Source organism: Lactuca sativa, chromosome 2, assembly GCF_002870075.4.
Source record: "Lactuca sativa cultivar Salinas chromosome 2, Lsat_Salinas_v11, whole genome shotgun sequence".
Lineage (NCBI taxonomy): Eukaryota > Viridiplantae > Streptophyta > Magnoliopsida > Asterales > Asteraceae > Lactuca > Lactuca sativa.
The window spans coordinates 14,455,221-14,475,550 of NC_056624.2; the positions used below are offsets into that span (position 1 = coordinate 14,455,221).

The window sequence follows — 20,330 nt, forward strand, 5'->3', positions numbered from 1 at the left end:
CCCACTGATATTAGATAAAAAAAAGAACTATTAAGATTCATAAATTATATATATATATATATATATATATATATATATATATATATATATATATATATATATATATATATATATATATAGATTGATGTTCTTATAACATAACACTTAAGAAATTGTTTAGAATGCCTGCTGGAATGCTACAACATTTCCGAACTCAGATTGGTATTTTGTTTTCCGATCAAATGATATTTCAACAATATGATTTTTGGATGTAGTTTTTCTTTGAATGGATACTATAGAATTATTCACATACTTCCAACCTGCAACGTCTAAGATGCAATACTTCTACAGTACCATTTGCTTTTGAGTGAGGGAAGTTCAGTCGATCACCTGTCCAACCATTTATACATCCTACTGGGTCTGTAGATTGGCACATCTACTTTGCAGAGAAGTAGAAATAATGGGAATAAAAATGACATGAACATATAAACCATTGGACAAAAAATTTACAAGACTTACCACCAATGGATCATAACCTTCAAGTTTTTATAGAGATTGCTACTTTGGCTAATGATGATAGTAATAAAACCAAGTATTGTGGTTTATTTTCGTAGGGCATACAACTTTTACTAACAAAGACATAAGATTAGCAAAAGAAACTTTTACCTTGAGGTCGTTTCATCGAACAGTTTTTTTTTCAAGAAAACCAATTAATGCAAATGAGATTAAATTGAGTGTCTGAAAATAAATGATTAAGAAAAATAGAAGATTACTTATACTGTTGTAAAATGAAAATTTAGAAGATTACTTACCCCCAAACAAGGTAAGGGAGTAGAAGGTTTTTGGTGACTTCTTTTCTTGTTTTCATTACTAAACCTTTCTTTCCACTTGTTCTAGGTTTCATTGAATCTTTGGATGCTCGTGTTTTTGAAACCGATAAATGTTTGCTCAAGTAGTGTTGCCCTTGTAAGTTTATTTTCTGATGCATGCTTTACCTAAAACCACTACATCCTTAGTTTCATTTTCATGTGTCCCATCAATCTTCACATGGTCATTAGTTTCTTCCACATCTTTAAAAGTGAAATTTAAATTTAAATACAAAATACAAACCCTTTTTATTCCATAAAAAAAATATTAATCTTAAAGTTGTCTAATATTAAATTTCTACAAAAATACCTCAGAAACAATCTCATGCCCTTAAGGCATTACATGAATGTGTGTCTGAAATAATAACTTGATCATTAGTTTCTTCCATATCTTTAAAAATGCCAATTGGACATTCCTGCAAACGTACACATATAAGTGTAATATGGTGTGGAGTGTAAACACTTGATGAATAACTTAGAAGCCACAAATGAAGTAAGTGAATAAGTATTAAATTTTAAGAATAGGAAGCCTAACAGGTGCTGTTAGTAGTATTTATCATTGCAAGAGGGACATAGTCATCTCCTGTGCCAATTTTGGACCAGTGGAAATGAAACACCACCAACAAGGACACCATGGCCTCCGGTAATAGATAAAGAGGGAAAGAGAAGGTTTGGCATATGTGGTACCACCTTCACTCAGCCTTCCATGATACAATCCAGTACCCACTCTTCCACCATGCACAACACCACCACCCACTCCATTTGAATAGTTTCCCATACCACAACCATTTCAACAACCTGCATTATTTAAAACTATGCACATTTTAGTATTTAAAAAAGAGATTGATAAAAGATAATGTCCTACGGAGTTTGAAACCAAAAGTATTCAAGCAAATGGGAAACACAGGTCTTGGCTACTACAAGGGTGTTTGGTTCGATCTAGAGTTGTACTATTAACATGTCACTGTGGAATTTCATCGATCACTTGGTGCTCATAAAATTGAAGGAATTAAGATTAGCGAAATTAACCTATTACAGAACCAGTAATGATCCAACAATAGCGAAATCCACCTAAACTTAACATCAATTCGATGTTCTATATTCAAAATTCAAAATTCAACTGATTGATTATTTCTGGAAGAGCGATCATCATGCGAAGTAGATGAGCGTTGAGAAACATACCTAAAATCGAAGCAAAGATGAAATTGTAAGTATTAGAGGCTTGTGTTGGTATACATACATGCGTTGGAGCAGCGCCGGCGGACGGAAGGCAAGGTAAGGATGGTGTCGGTGGTCGATGCAGATTGTGGATAGAGGAAAGGGAGGCGAGGATTGTGCGTCATGGAGATGCAACTTCTCTTCCGTTCAAAATAAGGGTATTGTTGTCATTTAAGTTGGTAAATTATCCAATGAAATGTTATTAATTTATTCCAAATGATAATTTTCGTAACTGACTTCTCTTTAGTTCAATTACCACTACCTGATGGTCATAATATTTTTTTACCAGTGACCACTTCTTTCTGGTCACAAATTTATTAAGTGACCACCTATTAAGTAGTCACAATGTGTGGGTCTAAAAAATTAGCACTAAATGACCATTATTTTTGTCCATAAGTCTTTGACGTAGCGACAACTATTTGTGGTCACTAAGGGTCAAATTGGTGACCGCTATTTTTCGTCACTAATATTTATTATGAAATTAATTATATAAATATTATTTTTTCTACAGTTAGTGACCATTGAGTGACGACTATCAAAGAATTAGTCACTAAACTTGGAGCATTACCAAATTTCATTGACTACTTAATATATGGTCACTAAATGATCATATTAGTGACCAAATTTTTGGTGGTCACAAAACAATTGGTCACTAAAAAGAACTTTTCTTGTAGTGAATGGAGTGAAAAAAAAGGCAGGAGGTTACGAGGAATGAAAAACACGCCTTGTGAATACTCCATTCTTTTCCTTGCGTTATGCCAAACAGGACCTAAGTTTATTTTGATTATTTTTTTTGTTGAACCGGGAGACCAAGTTTATTAATGTCAAGTTAATATGAAGGGTAATTTTATTTTTGTATCGTCCTTAATGTTGCCTAAAACTTTTGTTTTCTATGCATTAATGGTCTTACATTCATGTTTTTTTAGGTCAGATGATGTGAACTATTGCATTAGGTTACAACTTAAGATCATATTTGCTTCTTCTTTATGGCCAAAATTTAAAAGCATATGAGATGAGTTATGCTAACTTCAACCGTTTGATTGACATCAGCCTTTGAAAACGATGGTATTTGTGTCCTTGTTTTAGCTCTAGTCTTTTAGTATTGAATCCTTTTCTCCCTTGTTTTAGTTTTAGTTTTGAAGTATTAATTCAATTCTTTTCTCTTTTGTTTTGAAACCATACTACATAACTGTTTATCATTTGTCATTGTTATTGTTATTGTTATTGGTTTAGTGGTATCTTCAATATTTTTTCTGTTGGATTAGGTGTCTAAGCCCATAACTATATTTGGTATATACTTGACCCGATAGTAACATGGTCCTTTTGGGTTGCCTTCACACAGGTGACTAGAAAGGATGACAGTTGAGGAGAGAGGTTGTTAGGGGCATTAATATGATTTATTTATTATATTATATGGTTAATATAATAATTTGGAATCATATTATTAATTAGTATTTAATCAGAAATTAATTTAGAATTAATTTTGGGATTAAAGGAACAGATTGAAAGTGCAGGGGTTGTTTTGTAATTATTCAATAGTTGAGGCTTTGGGCCATTGGATCAACTTCATTAGGGCTTGAATGAAAATCCTAGAAGGTTCTAGGAGATTTCGTCCAAAGGCCTAAAGAAAGGAGTCCATGGACTTGCTTAGGCCCTAAGCTAAGGGATTAGGGTTTCCACCTTGAAACCCTAGCTAGCCTGAAGTATAAATAAGACCCCTTGGCCTTTGATTTTGTCCCACCCTCTTGAAAACCCTAGGAAGAGCCGATTTTGTGCTTAGTATCCTTTCCTCCTCTCTCTCATATTCATCCTCTCACTCAAGTGTGTTTGTGAGCCATTAGAGGCACTACATTTGTGCACTATAAGAAAAATACCCTTTAATGACGCGCAAACAATGACACTCGCAGATTTACGATACGTATTCTTGTGTGTCCATAAAAATAATGTTAGGTTTCCAAAAACTGAAGGATAGAGGTCACTCATTTTTGCGTGCCCTTAAATCAGTGTCTAAAAAAACACGGAGGGCACCTAACAAAAAAAGGGTGTCCTCTAAAGGTGTCGTTTTATTATTTTTAATGAAGGGGCGCGTTCTCTAATTTTTTTTAATAGCCGGGAAATGAAATACCAAAAAATTAAACACCCTGCCATTTATCTCCTTCTCCTTCTACAATCCTCTACCAATGAACCCTAAAAAAATGGGGTATCTCTAACCTTCGCTTCTCTCAGCCTCTTGTATCATCCGAGAGGAGCTTACAATATCAACAAAATGGCAGACTCATTGGTACTCCACGGCACGATGAGGGCCCACACCGATTGGGTCATCGCCATCGCCACTCCAATCGACAACTCCGACATGATCGACACCTCTTCTCGTGACAAATTACTGAATCACAAATACAACCCCTTATTGGAGATGAGAAGCTTCAAGCCTGTAAAGATTATGTCGTCGTCATACCCGAAAACTCCCAGGTCGATTATCCCTCATTTAAGCGCAGTGTCACTTAATTTTGATAAATTCCTCACTTGGTTGTAATGGATTCTACACATCTAATTTGGGTTTTTATTTTTTATTCTACACATCCTTGCTTCCGGTCAGCCTAGCTACTTCGAAATATTTAGGGCTCGTTTCCCCTTTCCCTCCAGCCGAAAATTTCCCTTCCCTCCATGAAATTTGAAATCGACAGCCAAAGAAATTTCCCATCCCTTCATTGAAAAAGTTCTTTTCTAAAATTATAGTTTGATTGATTATATCCGTGCTTCCCTCACCTTCAACAAAATGCAGGAAACCGCCGCTCACTGGCCGAACTTCAGGTTAGGGTCTCACCTTCAATAGTGTTCTCTGATACCCACAATATTTCAATTGATCTTCGGTTTTTACTGACCACGTAATTACAGGTCTCACTATCGATCTCTGGTCCAAGCCTACTAAATATTAAGTTGATTTCTTCTCCATCAGAATGATCTTATTCCACATGTATGTATTATTTGTTCTATTTTCTTTGCTGCGTTTTTTCTCTAATGGTTTGTCTACCCATAAACTTGTTTCTTATTCTGAGGTCTAATTAAAAAATTTATGATTGTGAGTACTGATTAAGAATTTGATAAGTGTGTGTTATACTAATTTCATTTCTTTGGCTACAGTTAATATTTTGTTTCTTATTATGAGCCTGATTAAAATTTTGATTACATTTATAGGTAAGTATATATTATGTGTGTTGGTAATGCTCTCTCTGGATATATGTTATTGTGCCTCTTGGACATGGAACTTGAACTATGAAACTCTTAAATAAGGTAGATGCTATTGTGTCTTTGGTTGTATGTTAGTGTGTCTATATGATTTATGTGGGTATTGGTTCCATTGTTATATGTTAATGTATCTTAATGATTCACAAAGGTTCTTCTGCTAGACTAAGTCGGCCTTCTTTGCTAACAATCTTTGATTTGAGATTTTTTTTGTAATTGTATTTGTGTATATGGGAAATTAACTTCTGATTAGGATTGTTAATTGCATACTGAAATGAAATCTAGGGTTTTGAATTGATGTTCTGGTTCAGAAATATGTGGTTTCATGTTATGACCTGTTTGTTTTATTAGAAAATCTGCATAGGGGAAAAAGGGTGTAAGTTTAGAACATTTGTTTCCTTGCCTACGTCACATTTTTTTGGGTTCGTTTTGACTTTTAACACTTAGTTTTAAGGCTATCCTAGAAATACTTCCATTTCTTACAAATATGTTGACATGGCACATTCTGTTACTGAGCAAGAAGATGTGGTCCCCATAGGCCCTCCCTTTTCTGTTGATATACCATCTATAAAAATTGTTACTTCAGTAATTCCATTAGAAGATACTGATATAGGGGAACTTGAAGATGGTATACCTGGTCTAGATTCTTCCACCATGCCTTAAATCCAAGTTCAAATCCAAGTTGACACCTTATTGGTTTCATCAAATTTTTAAATACAGGGGACTAGGCTTGGAAGTTCTAATCCAAAAGGATGTTTTAGTAAGTATTTCAAGTTTTTTCTTTCAAATAAAGTGAATATTCTTTCAAATATGTTGACAATAATAACCATTTTCCATAACTTGATACATTATCTAGCCTTTATCATATTCTTGTAAAAGTTGTAAGCTTTATGTATGTGAAGCTTACATGGGTGAATATGAATATGAGCTGTTTGTAGGGCCGTTTTGAGATACTATGCTTATCAGGATCTTATCCGCTTCCTGATATAGGTGCACTCAACAACCGAACCACAGTCTTAGCATATAAGTTTGCAGTCCAGGTATTAAATAGATTTTTAAGAAATTATAAACTTGAACAATTGTATCTGTTTATATATTTTCTGATACAATGGTTAGAATGATATAACTGTTTGCCTACTATAAGTGACAAACAGAAAGCCACATTTCATCTTCATAATTATATATGTTTATACATATGACATTTTCACTATCTCATGAGGTCATATATGTACTAAAATCAAACAGAGGAAGGTCTTTCTAAGCATGGATTCCACATCACAAGATTGAATACTTACACAACGGTATGTATTTTAGTTCTGACAAATTTTTGATGTGGCATTTCACATTCTTATTAATATCAAGGGAATTTCTGTTCCATTATTTTTGGTTTGTTGTACTTTAGGAACCTGTACAAGAACTTGATACATCAGTAGTTTGTTTTTGCAGATGCAACTCAACAATTGCCTGGAGATGTAAGTCAAGTTTATCCACATTCAGTGGTGAATGTATGATTCTCTTACTTTTTTTTGTTAAGCATGACATATGTAGAAAAAGGGAAAATACATCAGCAGTTTGTTTTTGAATATAATAACTTACTATCTCATTTGATTCAGGGGTATATCTGTAATATCATCGACACTGGTTGTTTTGTGTGTTTCATTAGGCGTTTGACTGGTTTTGCTCCTAAAAACAAGGTATTATCACTTATGTCTCTACTAATATTTTTTTTAATATATATTTATGTTAGTATTGTTGTTTATATAACCATATATTTTGTATTGTTCAGGCTATTGATGACCAAAGATTTGATCTTTCTGAAGTGTTTTTTGTTGGACAAGCTGTTCGTAGTAACATACTTGAAGTAAGTGTATTTTCTTGGAAATATTATATGTTTCTATTAACAAAGAGAATGTGCACTTCTAACTTGGCTGTGACTAATCTTGAAGCTCAACATTTCCCAAGTTTTTGCTGGAAAAAGAATAATACAACAAATGGTTCTGATTTGGGTGGTATGAGTATGACTGAACTTTTATTTGATCGTGTGCTGTGTGATGTTCCATGCAGTGGAGATGGGACTCTCCGTAAGGCCCCTGATATTTGGAGAAAATGGTAAATGCCTTTAACTCTTGTATTGGCTGAATGGGTAATTATGTCCGGATAAAATGACCATTTTACCTCTGTGTTAAGACAAGCTAAATTAAATAGAGGATTATCATTACAAGATAACAAGTGCTCAAAACTTGACATCCAGGTACATTTGTTCTTCCTAATTTTACTTGTTGCAAGTCGTAGATTAAAATTTGTCATTAACTCATAATGGATAAGGATTACAGTTATTACTTCATTTCCGTAAATATTATATTTGGGGTCCCTCTCTTATGTAAAGATTGGACCCTTGTTCGGTAGGATGCCAACATGTGATAGTTTCATGTACTACATGTACAATTTTTTTTTTTTGTAATAAATTATATATTTTACTCAACTCTTAATTTTATATATATATATATATATATATATATATATATACATATATATATATATATATATATATAATCAATGTAATAAATTATATATTTTACTCGACTCTTAATTTGCATTTATTAGATATCGGAAGAAACATAAAACGGTTGATTTGAAAGCGATCAAGAAGTGGGCAAGACAAATTCTAAATGGTCTTCACTACCTTCACAGTCAAAATCCACCTGTGATTCACAGGGATTTGAAATGTGACAACATATTTGTGAATGGGAACAATGGAGAAATCAAGATTGGTGATCTTGGATTGGCAACTGTCATGCAGCAACCAACTGCCAAGAGTGTTATTGGTAAGACTAACTAAAAACAAAACATGTTCTTCAAGTGTAGTATGAATTTAATGTTGTTGTTTTTTTCACTAGGAACACCTGAATTCATGGCACCGGAGCTTTATGAAGAGGAATACAATGAACTTGTTAACATATATTCTTTTGGGATGTGTTTGTAGGAAATGGTGACATTTGAGTATCCTTATAGGGAATGCAAAAATCCAGCTCAAATCTATAAAAAAGTAACCTCGGTAAGTTTTGGAAATGGTAGCTTTATTAATGGAATCAAATAAGTTAAATGATTTTTTTGTTTAAAAAAAAACTACATGGGATTAAACCGGGTTCTCTTAGTAAAGTGGGTGATTCTGAACTGAAGGCATTCATAGAAAAATGTCTCGTTTCAGCAACTGAAAGATCATCTGCTGGAAAAGCTTCTAGAAGATCCTTTTCTGAAAGAGGCAACACCAAGATCGTTGAATTTCATGGAGATTGATCAATCTGTATGTTTAAACACCAAAAATGGAGTTGCTAAATTCAAGAGGATTCATCAGCAAAACGAGCTCAGGTTGAAAGGGATAAAGAATGATGACAATTCGGTTTCTTTGACCTTGCAGATTGCTGACCCATGTGGTGAGAAGCTTTTTAATTAACATTTTTTCTAATAAATTATTAAGCTAAAAAGGAAATTAAGCGGTTTGAATTTTATAAAATTGTAAATGTGGTGCAATGGTAGTTCTAAATATTTGCATCTGGTTTCAGGGGTTACTCAAGGAAAATGCAAATGGTAGCAAATACCGGGCATATGGAAGTGACTTTGGAGATACACCAAATGACTTAAATTTCTGCTTAAATGGTCTCATATGGCTTGATCGGACTCCTTGTCCTGCTCTAAATGGTGATTACTATAATTTTTTTGCTTAGTATTTAGGTTTTTGTTTAGTTATTTCCAACACAAAATGTTTCCATGATGAATCTTTCGGTAGAGACAATGTATAAGAATTACTTCATTGAGCTAATTATGATGCGATCCTTTGTTTATTTGTTTTCAGAGGTCAAGTATTGTTATCAACCAATTAAAATTTCGTTCACCAATGGCGTAATTAAGGTATCAATATCATCACTCTTACTTATTTGTCTATATCATTTTCATGAAAATGTTTATGTTGCGTATTATATATTCATATGTCTAGTTGTGCTTTCTATATAGCAAATGGTAACCTTGGTCTTTGCGTTTTGCTCATAGATTACAAACACCAATTTCTTTCAAACAACAGAAGATCTAGAGTGTAATTGGGTGATTGAAGGTGATGGATGTAAACTTGATTCTGGAACTCTCAGTCTACCAACATTAGAGTTTAATTGGGTGATTGAAGGTGATTTTGGTTCTTGAAACGAGACTCAAGATATCATATTTTGGCATGGCTAGAAGCCTTGGAGGAAACGGGACTCAAGCAAAAGTAAACACACAGAGAGTTGTTGGCATATAGTAAGCTAGATGATGCAATTGTATATAAATGAGTTCATTTTTTTATAACATTTACTTACTTTTGGAGTAATTATTTGTATTTGACATATTAGTGAAATGAATTATCTTTGTTATTTATGGTATTTTATTTTGTATTATGAGATTTTTAATGTATTATTTAATTTGAAAATTAGTAAATCTATAAATAATATTTTTTTTAAACATTTAAAATTATGATACTCAAAAATGTGTGTCATCTTCATTTATGACATGGCCTTTCTTGACAGGGGCTTTCTTGATACGCATTGCGTGTCATTAACACGCACGTCGTAAGGTTACGACACGCGAATGCGTGTTGTCTTCCTTTATGATAGGGTTTTCCTTGATACGCATTGCGTGTCGTAAAGGCTAATTGTGTGTCGTAAATGAGTGTCGTAAATGCACGTCGTCTATAGACGACACGCAAAAGTGCATCGTCTTTCTTTATGACAGGGCCTTCCTTGACGCGCATTTGTGCGTCGTCTGAGCCTTTTACGACGCGCAATGAGCATCATAAAATGTTGTTTTTCTAGTAGTGGTGGTGTTTGCTTTCAAGAGTACAAGAGATCTTAGGAACTAGTTGTTATTGCAATATAACAACAAAGGTATGTGTTCTATTGTTCTCTATGATTTTCGAAAATAGTAGGAGCATGCTAGGGTTCCTTATGTGTTCATAAAGTTGTATGTCTTATAGTGAAAAACATAGATCCAATTAAGGTTGCATGCACACATAGGATTGTTTGTATAAAACCCATCATTTTCCAGTAGTCAAACATTCATATTAAACTTTTCTCTGCGCAAATTTTAAACTTTTTAAGAGAATCATTGCCAGGCACCTTAGTTCAAAGAAAATTTTCAATTTTCTAACATATTTAGTAAAATAGCTAGAGAATCTCATAACATATTTCCTTAGTTAAAGTAACAATTTGGGGTCTACTCACTGGCTCCAACTGATCGTACACGTCGCATCTTTTTTGATTATTTAAAAACACTTTGAAAACCATCTTTAAATTTTTTTCCTTAATTTGAGACTGGATTCACACGAGTGTTCCTCCAATTCACTCAAGCCAAGGTTCTGATACCAACTTGTAACATCCATAAAAATATTGAAAAGTTTAAACTATTAATACCAACCCAAAATCATAAATTGTTTACAACATAGTTTTCAAAGCATGTTTAATATTAGAGTTTCCCAAAATCATAAGTCAAAACATGAGGATGTGTACGGTCATGCCTTCTCCTTCCCGCGATCATCTGAAGTACCTGAAACATAATCCAAAAATGTAATCCCAAAGCTTAGTGAGATTCCCCAAAGTACCAACATATAAACAGATAACAAATACAATTAACAACATAATATGGGTCCAATCAACCACTAGGTTGGAATACCCCAGACCCCTCAACCGTCGGGTTGGAATGCCAACATACTATGGGTCCAATCAACCATTGGGTTGGAATACCTCAAGCCCCTCAACCATTGGGTAAGAATGCCATTACACTATGGGTCCAATCATCCTCATGATGGAATACCCTCGGGCCCATTCAACCATCGGGTTGGTATGCCCTGACATGTTGGCTTATGCAAAATGCAGTAAAGCCTCAACCACCGACCAAACATGTGCACATATAACATATAATCATATAACAGTCTACAGCCAGTTAAACAAATCTATAGATCACTAAGCATAACATTGTCCTATATACCAAGATATAGATCTAACATATCACTAAAGTAAAAATAGCATGCATAACATGAAATTAATCCAATGCGCCGGCCTTGGTGCCTTCGACCCGTAAGTACAGTGAGGAAAACTCACCTCACAAACTGAACAGAAGTTGATAAGGTCCCGACTCTGAATCTCAACTCTCTAACTGGCACCTAATCCTACAAATTGTCCAATTCTATCAAAATCCCAAAATAACCTCAACGTCAAAGTTGGTCAAACTTGGTCAAAGTCAACTGGTCAAACCCACAAAGTCAACTGAGTGAACCCAGTCGAGTCAACTAATTAGGGTTGACCCAGTACGAGTACACGAGGCCTCACAGCTTGACTACCAACGGGGTGGTTGATCGAGTACGCGGGGTGTACTCAGAGTACGCAGGGCATACCCTCGTAAACTTCAAACTCCATTAAGTGATTAATAACTTTAGAACTTAAGCCCATATTCCAGATCCAAGGCTCAAATACACTCTAGAGTCATAAAGTTTCCAACTTTATGACTTTCGAAGTCCAATAAGTGCTTAACTCAAGGTCTTAATCCATTAAGACCTACAAGATGCATAGAGCAATTCTAACCAATGGGACTTCATTTTTATGGATAAGGACCCCTTCTAGAGTCTGAAAGGACGACTTAAAATGTCCAAAACATGTCATGCTCAAGATGAGACTTTTAGGACCAATAAGTAACACAAAACACCCATAAACAAGATCTAGTAAACTAGCCATCAAAGTATGAACTTTATACCTTGAAATGATGGAGAATGGTGCAAAACTTCCATATCCAAGATGCTTCTTCCCTCCAAGATGAGCTTGGTTCCTTCCTTCTTCTTCTAAGCACACAAACAAACACTTTAATGCTTGAAATGGCTTCACAAGGTGGTTCTAGGGTTTTAATCACGAAAGAGAGGGTGAAGGTTGTTAAGATGAAAGGAAATGAGGCCATTAAGATGCTTAAATACCAGTCAAACCCTAAAATTTAGGGTTTCCTCATTTAGCAAGTACGCCTTGCATACATAGATGTACGCCCAGCATACTAGGGCACGCCCTAGTACGCTCAGCGTACACACTAGTACGCATGTCGTATTCCTCCCTGTTTGAATTACGAAAATGCCACTTGGGCTCCAATGCACAATTTCATGGACTTAGGGACCAAAATGCAATATAATAAAATTAAAGGGTTGAAATTAGAAGTACCTTAACAACGGGATGTTACAACATACCTTTTGTTTGTTTTGAATATGTGTTTTGGATGTATGTATGAGTTAGTGCATATTTTTATAGATGGTTAATTATAAAGAAGTATAGTTTTGGATGTAAGTCCCAAAAGTTTTACAAAAAAAATGTAACCAACAAAAACGATTATTTTCTTTAATGTCATGTTTATTTGAGTGAAACTATTGCCAATTTAATTCTTATATGGTCCGGTTTTGGACCCTGCTCCATTTTACTTATATGACCCAGTTTCCTGTAGTTATATGTCTCGGTTTTGTAATGAAAGTTGTGTTTTTTTATGGATGAAAAGAGTCGATTATTTGAATGGAACCGGTGCATATTTAATCGTTATATGACCTGGTTTGGGGATTGGAATCGGGCTCTAATCTTCTTATATGACCCAGTTTTGTGTGGTAGAACCGCAACTTAAACTCCTTGTATGATCCGGTCTTGTGTGTTATAATCCCCTTATATGTTCCGGATTTATAAATAATCGTGTTCTTTTGAGGCTGATATGAGTCAGTTTTAAAACCAGGTTTTATTTCTTTTTTCACATATGACTCATTGGCTATAAGACCCGGTTTAAAACCGAGTTATTTAATTGATTTAACTGAGTCATATAAGCCTTTTCGTAGTAGTACGCAAGTCCAAACATTTTTGGACCAAAACTAAGTTTTTTTTCTTTTACCAACAACAGGGATCATTTTTGTAATCTTTCTCAAAAAATTATAAACCATGACCATTTTTGCAAGTTACACTTTTATAAATATATTTTCTAACCTTTACTACATACGATTATCCCATTTAGATTTCCTATTTTGAAATTTAACCTTTCTTTATGTAGAAGTGAAGTGGTGGAGGGATGACCAACTTAAAAGAATGAAGTTGACGATATCGGAATGAGGGACAAAAGTCAAGAATATATATATATATATATATATATATATATATATATATATATATATATATATATATATATATATATATATATATATATATATATATATATTAGCCGTCTACCCGCGCAAAGCGGCGGACGGCGAATAATTTGATCTCTTTAGAGTTAAAACCCTTTTGCATTCACTTCGAGAAATGAATATTAAATGACACCTATTTTTCAAGAGCATTACCATACCATATTAAGGGGGTGTTTGATTAAGTTTTTTTAAAACAACTTATTAGGTTCCACATCACTATAAGTTAAAAAAGTGTTTGGATTAAAATAACTTATTCCGGTGGGGAACCTCTAATACATCATTTTTTTCATAAGTTACCCTATACTTACTTATTAACTTATAAGCTAATAAACTAATAAGCAATAAACCTTTTTGTCAAACACCCCCTAAATGGTTATTACTTCCATTTATACATACCCAAACCACTTGTACTGTTTATCGTCCTCTTTTTTTTTTTTTTTCGTTTTCCTTAATTCCTTTATTAATTTAATGTCCTACTAAGTAAAATGCTAAAATATATAAATAATAGTTTATAAAAATAAACATTTAAAATATCACGTGTTGTGATTCAAAAATCGATAAATAGGCCTTTGAGAATGCCAAAATACTCAGGTGTCAACTTTTTCATTGTGATTTTAAACCAAGTTTGGTCACAAATTAAAACATTTTCAACGATGGTATGTAATTCAAGGAATCATATTGATTTAGGTTCTCGAAACCTTAAAATATTGAACAAAATCTATATAGAACCATATAATAAGGACAATAATCACCGTAATCAGGAAGTCCATGTGATGAAACTTGATATTATAAGGACCAATAATGAAAAAGGTTTCATTTTTAGACTAAACAAGATGAAAAATATACAAACTACCTTAATCATGTCAAATCTTGTGTTTAACCGTTCTTTATTGCAAAAGTAAGATGTCAAAATATACAAACTAATGATAATACAATGCTCTAACTGGCCCTCTTGGTTGAGTTCTTTAAACTTGCAAAGCCAACACATTAAAGAAACATAGTAAAAACCTTTTTAGAAACAAACCTGATATAATAAAGCTTTCACCCAATATATTTATAAGATAAAAATACAAAAAGTTAAAAATGATGAAATCAATTACAAGGATTAAATTAAAAACTTGTAAAGAAAAAACCATCTGCAGGAGGGATATTTGAATCAACATGTATTTTCTGATGGTTTCAAATTTTGAATTATCCAAAATTTAGGGAAGAAGATAGAATTTGTTGAGAAATATAAGGATTCAAAACACAAGTTAAAATTTAATATTATTTTATTGATGACTACTTGTACTATTAGCTTAATGATTTGAACGTCTTAAAAAAAATAATATTATTATATTCAATCTATTTTTAGAAATAGTAAGATTTCTTTTATAAGATAATATATATATATATATATATATATATATATATATATATATATATATATATATATATATATATATATATATATATATATATATATATATATATATATATATCCAAACCTGGACCATTTTTTTTTTCCAAACAGGAGGAGGAGCAGTTTTGCAACTTCTAAAAATTTATAAAGGAGGGCCATTTTTGCATGTTACGCTTTTTGCAAATTAAATATCGCAATATTGTAAACTTTACTACATACAGCTATCCCATTTAGATTTCCCGTTTTGAAATTTTAGAATATTATTAACTTTTTCTCTAAGGCAACCCATATCTCTCTCTCTCTCTCAACCCATCTCTCTCTCTCTCTCTCTCTCTCTCTCTCTCTCTCTCTGAAAACCCCCGAAGAGAGAACTGCATTTCCCTGCTGTTGGCCTCTCTCTGATTTCCCTGCACTGAGTAAAGACACATTGAGGTAATTTTTATTATTACTTGTTAATAGTATTTGTTAGTTTTATTGTTTATTTGTATTTAAGTAATATTTATTGTTATTTTATTAGTTTTAAGCGTCAAGTATTTGGGATTTTTTTAATTTTTAGTAAACGCAGAAGCTAACATGGAAACATTAATTATTTAAGTACATTCTTTTTCTTATTTTTATTGTTATTTATTAGTTTTAATTGTTATTATTAGTTTAAATTTTATATTAATTGGGATTGTTAATTGGCTTGTTATTGTTGGGTTAATCCAGAAATCTGGGACAAATTATACCCAGGGGTATTTTGGGAAAACTTTCCTAATTTAAGGTTTTGAGTTACTTTAGGATTCCGATTAGTTTAGTATAAATAGGGTATGGTTGTGTGACATTTTTAATGAAGTTTTCCATTCACCTTTCTAAGTAAATCTTGGTAAACAAGTAGATTTACCAGAAATTTTGGTTTCCCTGTTTCTGTTCTTCACCTGTTCCTCTGATCACATTTCTGTCCCTGCTGTGATTTCTTTGTTTCTTTCTTTTCTGTTGCAATCTCAGAGAATTAAGTGAATTAATTTTCACATAAGTATTCTGTGATCCGTTAAAGATTTCATTCTTAAGGAATCAAGTGAATTGATTCCTGCACCATCCTTATTTTGTTAGAATAAACACATGTTTAAACTTACATTTATTTGTTGATAAATTATTTAACTAAAAAATGGAAAGGTTTCTGAAAAAATATCAACATTTTACTTTTTTTTTTTTTTTTTTTAAATTATATTATTTTATGTTAAGCATATTATGTACCCTGGCTTACTCTTTTCCATGGATCCGCCAAGACATGCGTGCATGGTTTGGAATTCTAGTGGGAGCCCGTCTAACGTTGTTAGGTGAGAAAGTGAACAATTGGTGAACCCTGTTGGAAAATCAGGCCCTTTATATTCACTTCATTGCAGCAACAATCAACATAATATAACTCTGTTATAATACGTGAGAGAATAAGAAGAAGGAGAGTTGTTTATCGACTCAAAATGGCTGCATTCTATTCATGAAACAAGATGGCATTTATAGCCTACAAAAAAACCTAACGACCCTAAACATAACTAAGCCCATGTTTCCTCTTTTCCAGCACTATTACTTGGTCCACATGACCCATTCAATCAAAAAAACCAAACTATTTATTTTGCTGATAACAAAACTAAAATACTAATTAAATAAACTACCGTGTCAAGATTAAAAATCCCACATTCACCCCTTTAATCTTGATACGTTTCTTCATCAAAGCAATGCCGGTTCTTCATCTTGGATCAAGTTCGCTTCATTGTCATTCCACTTTGTGCACTCATAGCTAAAATGCCCAAATTCTCCATAGTTAAAGCACCGGAAGCTATTTTTGTCACCTCGACCTCTTCCACCTCCTTCATAGTTCCTTTCACCCCCTTTTCCATGTCCACTACTATCAGCATGCCTTGGTTCACTTGCCATCATGAGTTGACTTTGCTCTTCTTCCTTTTCTTCATGAATTTGAAGCCTTTCTTCATAGGCTTTGACCCTTCCAACCGCTTCTTCAAATGTCATAGTTTCAAGGTCAAAATATTGTTCAATTGGAGCTACAATTGGCAAGTACTTCTTTGGAACCGAATTGAGAAACTTCCTTACAATCACCTCCTCTTCAAGAGTTGAACCAAGACTTTTGAACTTGACAACAATACCACTTATTTTTCCCGAAAAGTCATTGATTGACTCATTGTCCTTCATCTTAAGCATCTCCAATTCATTTCTTAAGGTTTGCAACCTTGTTTTTTGCACCCGTTCGACTCCAATATACCTAACCTTGATTGATTCCCAAACATCTTTTGCATTCTTGTGTTTAGCAACCTGAAAAAGAACATTCTCTGGAAGGGTTTGAAAAATTATGCCTTTAGTGGTATAATTCTTCTTCTCATCAACTGCACCCTTGGTTATTGCATCCCAATGTCCATATGCCTTCAAGACAGTTTCATTCATAATAAACCTAGTAATATAATTAGTTTCAGTCAGTTTAGGACATTGAAATGGTACAACAGTACCTTGAGCCACAACCTCTTTTGATCCCCCTTGGTTTGATCCTCCTGTCATTCTTTCTCTTAAACTTTCTTTTTCTTCACAGACTTTATACCCGGTCTCTATTTCTCATGTAAAAGCCTCGTCTTTATGACTTTCTTTCTTTCTCTTTCTTTCTTCTTTCTTTCTTGCTTTCTTTCTTTCTTGTTGTCTTTCTTTCTTTCGGTCTTTACTATTAGCGAGAACTATTTCAGCCATAATTTCAGCATAATTATGTTGTATATTTTGTATTTACTGTATAGTATATGTTCCTAAATTAGCTCTTTAGGTGATTAGACTTTCCTCAATTATCCCCCTGTAATCTTGTATATATTCTAGCTCATATCAATGAAAAGGCATCGAAATCTCAAACATTTACATGGTATCAGAGCTAAGGGCTCAATACCAAAACTGATTTCTTTCACAGCCACGGCTGTGCAGCCTTCTTCCTTTCTAATTTTTTTCCAGGAGCCCCCTGTCTTATCATATCTGGTGAAAATCAGACAAACCCTACAAAGGCAATCCATCCCGTTTACACTGTTACCAACATACAGACCAAAGTAAGAGTACTTGATGGCACCAAAGTCACGTATTCCTCCTGGGTTCGACTGTTCAAACTACACGCAAAAGGCTACAAAGTTTTATCTCATATTGACGGAACAGCATCCCCTGCAAAAACAGATCCAACATATGACACTTGGTCAGAAATTGATGCTATTGTCCTTCAATGGATTTATGGGACTATATCCGATGATCTTCTTGGTCAGGTCCTTGATCCAGCCTCTACTGCATACGAAGCTTGGTCCAAACTTCAGAACATCTTCCTAAATAACAAAGGTTCTCGAGCAGCAGCCCTAGAACATGAGTTCAATAACTTAACCCTTCGAGCCATGACATCCCTTGAAGCGTATTGTCAACGACTGAAGGATCTCTCCGGGCAACTGAACGATGTAGAGTGCCCTGTCAACGAGAAACGCCTCGTCCTGCAACTAGTCCGTGGATTGCCCTCTGAGTTTGACACAGTGGCCGCCTACATCAATCAGACCTCTCCCACATGGGATACTGCCTGTTCGATGTTACAACTCGAGAATCAAAGACAACGAGCCCGAGATACTCACTCACCTGTGGAAGTCGTTGCTACTGTTGATCATGAATCAGGACCTAACCCACCACCAAGACGTGGGGATTTCACCAACAAAACTCGTCCTTCCCAGCAACGTAACTCCAATCGCCGATTCCCACCATCTCGCTCTCAAAACAGGGAAAATCCAGCGCCTCCTAGTCGCCAACAATCTGTGCACCAGAACAATCGGCGCAATCTTCCTCCTGGCCAGAATCGCCCCTCATGGTCCACTTATCCGCCTCCTTATTGGGCCGCTCCTTGGTGGGCTTCACCGCCACCATGCCCATATCCTACTCAGCCTGGTTGGGCCTCACCTTGGCCTGCACCTCCCACACAGCAACAACAAGGTCGACCACCACAAGCCCATATTACAGAAGTAAACCCACTGGAACCATCAGAACTTGGAGCAGCTTTCTCGGCAATGACTTTGGACCCAAACGATGAACAATGGTACATGGATTCAGGAGCAACAACTCATCTTACTGGGGATGCAGGTAAAATCTCAATTCCAAGTATGTCATCTATAAAATCGGTATTTGTTGGAAATGGTAATCAAGTGCCAGTCATTGGATCAGGTCACTCCCTTTTACCAAACCCACATAAACCATTTCATCTCAAAAACATTCTTCACACACCCAACATCATCAAAAATTTAATATATGTACGTCAATTTTGTCGAACTAATAACTTATCTGTTGAATTTGACTCTTATGGTTTTTCTATAAAGGACTTCAACACTGGGATGCTCCTAACGAGGCACAATAGCGATGGTGACCTCTACCCCTTCACAAAGCCAGAAACAGCTCCAACTTTCTCTTTTTTTATTTCATCTAGTTCATCCTTTTGGCATTCTAGACTAGGTCATCCAGGACATTCTGTAATGGATTTTCTTAGTTCAAATAAACATATCTCTTGCAATAAAATTGATCGTTCTTTTGTTTGTCAATCTTGTCAAATTGCTAAGCACAAACGCTTACCTTTTCCTACCTCCACATCCACCACAATAAAACCCTTTGACCTTGTCCATGCCGACTTGTGGACATCACCACTCCGAAGCAACAGTGGTTTTAAGTATTATCTCATTCTAATTGATGATTTCACCCATTTTATATGGGTGTTTCCACTCAAATACAAATCTGAAACCCATGAAAAGATAACACACTTTCACAAACACATACAAACTCAATTCAACACTACATTCAAAACTCTACAATGTGACAAAGGGGGAGAATTTGACAATCACCAGCTTCATCATTTTGCATCTACTGTCGGTCTTCATATTCGTTTTTCTTGCCCCCACACCTCCCAACAAAACGGAACAGCCGAACGCATGATTCGTCGTCTCAACGAACTCATGTTATCTCTTTTAACCCACGCCTCTCTACCACCTTCCTTTTGGGTCGATGCCCTCCACACTGCCACCTATCTTCACAATATCCTACCCACCAAAATACTTCACAACCGTACCCCAACCTCCGTTCTCTATCTCAAAAATCCCACATACGACCACCTACGAATTTTTGGTTGCGCTTGTTACCCCAATCTTAACGCCACACGCCAACACAAACTCTCCCCACGATCTATTCCTTGTGTTTTCCTTGGTTACCCAGCTCAATACCGAGGCTATCGCTGCCTTGACATCTCTACGGGTAAAATTATCCTCTCCCGTCATGTCACCTTTGATGAAAATACCTTTCCCTACGCCAATACCACACCTACACAGCCACATAACTACTTTTTCCTTGACACTGACCCATCCCCACTTCTTTA

The 20,330-nt window shown here is 34.7% G+C and overlaps 1 protein-coding gene, 1 long non-coding RNA gene and 1 pseudogene across 4 annotated transcripts; 1 reads left to right on the forward strand and 2 right to left on the reverse strand.

Annotated features, from left to right (window-relative positions):
• Nucleotides 1–146: 146 nt before the first annotated feature.
• Nucleotides 147–2,284, reverse strand: LOC111889512 (uncharacterized). Of its 3 annotated transcripts, none has more exons than XR_002849559.3 (3): nt 2,028–2,220; nt 1,156–1,643; nt 147–1,049 (listed from the first exon to the last, which is right to left on the reverse strand). It is a non-coding gene; the product is annotated as an uncharacterized LOC111889512 (long non-coding RNA). The 3 variants fall into 3 exon arrangements; XR_002849563.3 differs by having other exon boundaries at nt 148–974; XR_002849561.2 differs by lacking the exon at nt 147–1,049 and having other exon boundaries at nt 1,070–1,643; nt 2,028–2,284.
• Nucleotides 2,285–7,215: 4,931 nt separating this feature from the next.
• On the forward strand, nt 7,216–8,446 carry LOC122196570 (probable serine/threonine-protein kinase WNK10; annotated as a pseudogene).
• An 8,187-nt stretch (nt 8,447–16,633) lies between these two features.
• LOC111889518 (uncharacterized) lies at nt 16,634–17,473 on the reverse strand. The gene has a single exon (XM_023885668.1). The coding sequence runs from the start codon at nt 17,471–17,473 to the stop codon at nt 16,634–16,636; it is 840 nt and encodes a 279-aa protein (XP_023741436.1).
• Between the last annotated feature and the right edge of the window lie 2,857 nt (nt 17,474–20,330).

Coding starts and splice junctions, on each gene's coding strand:
- LOC111889518 (XM_023885668.1), bottom strand. CDS start 17,473: ATGACAGGAGGATCAAACCAAGGGGGATCAAAAGAGGTTGTGGCTCAA.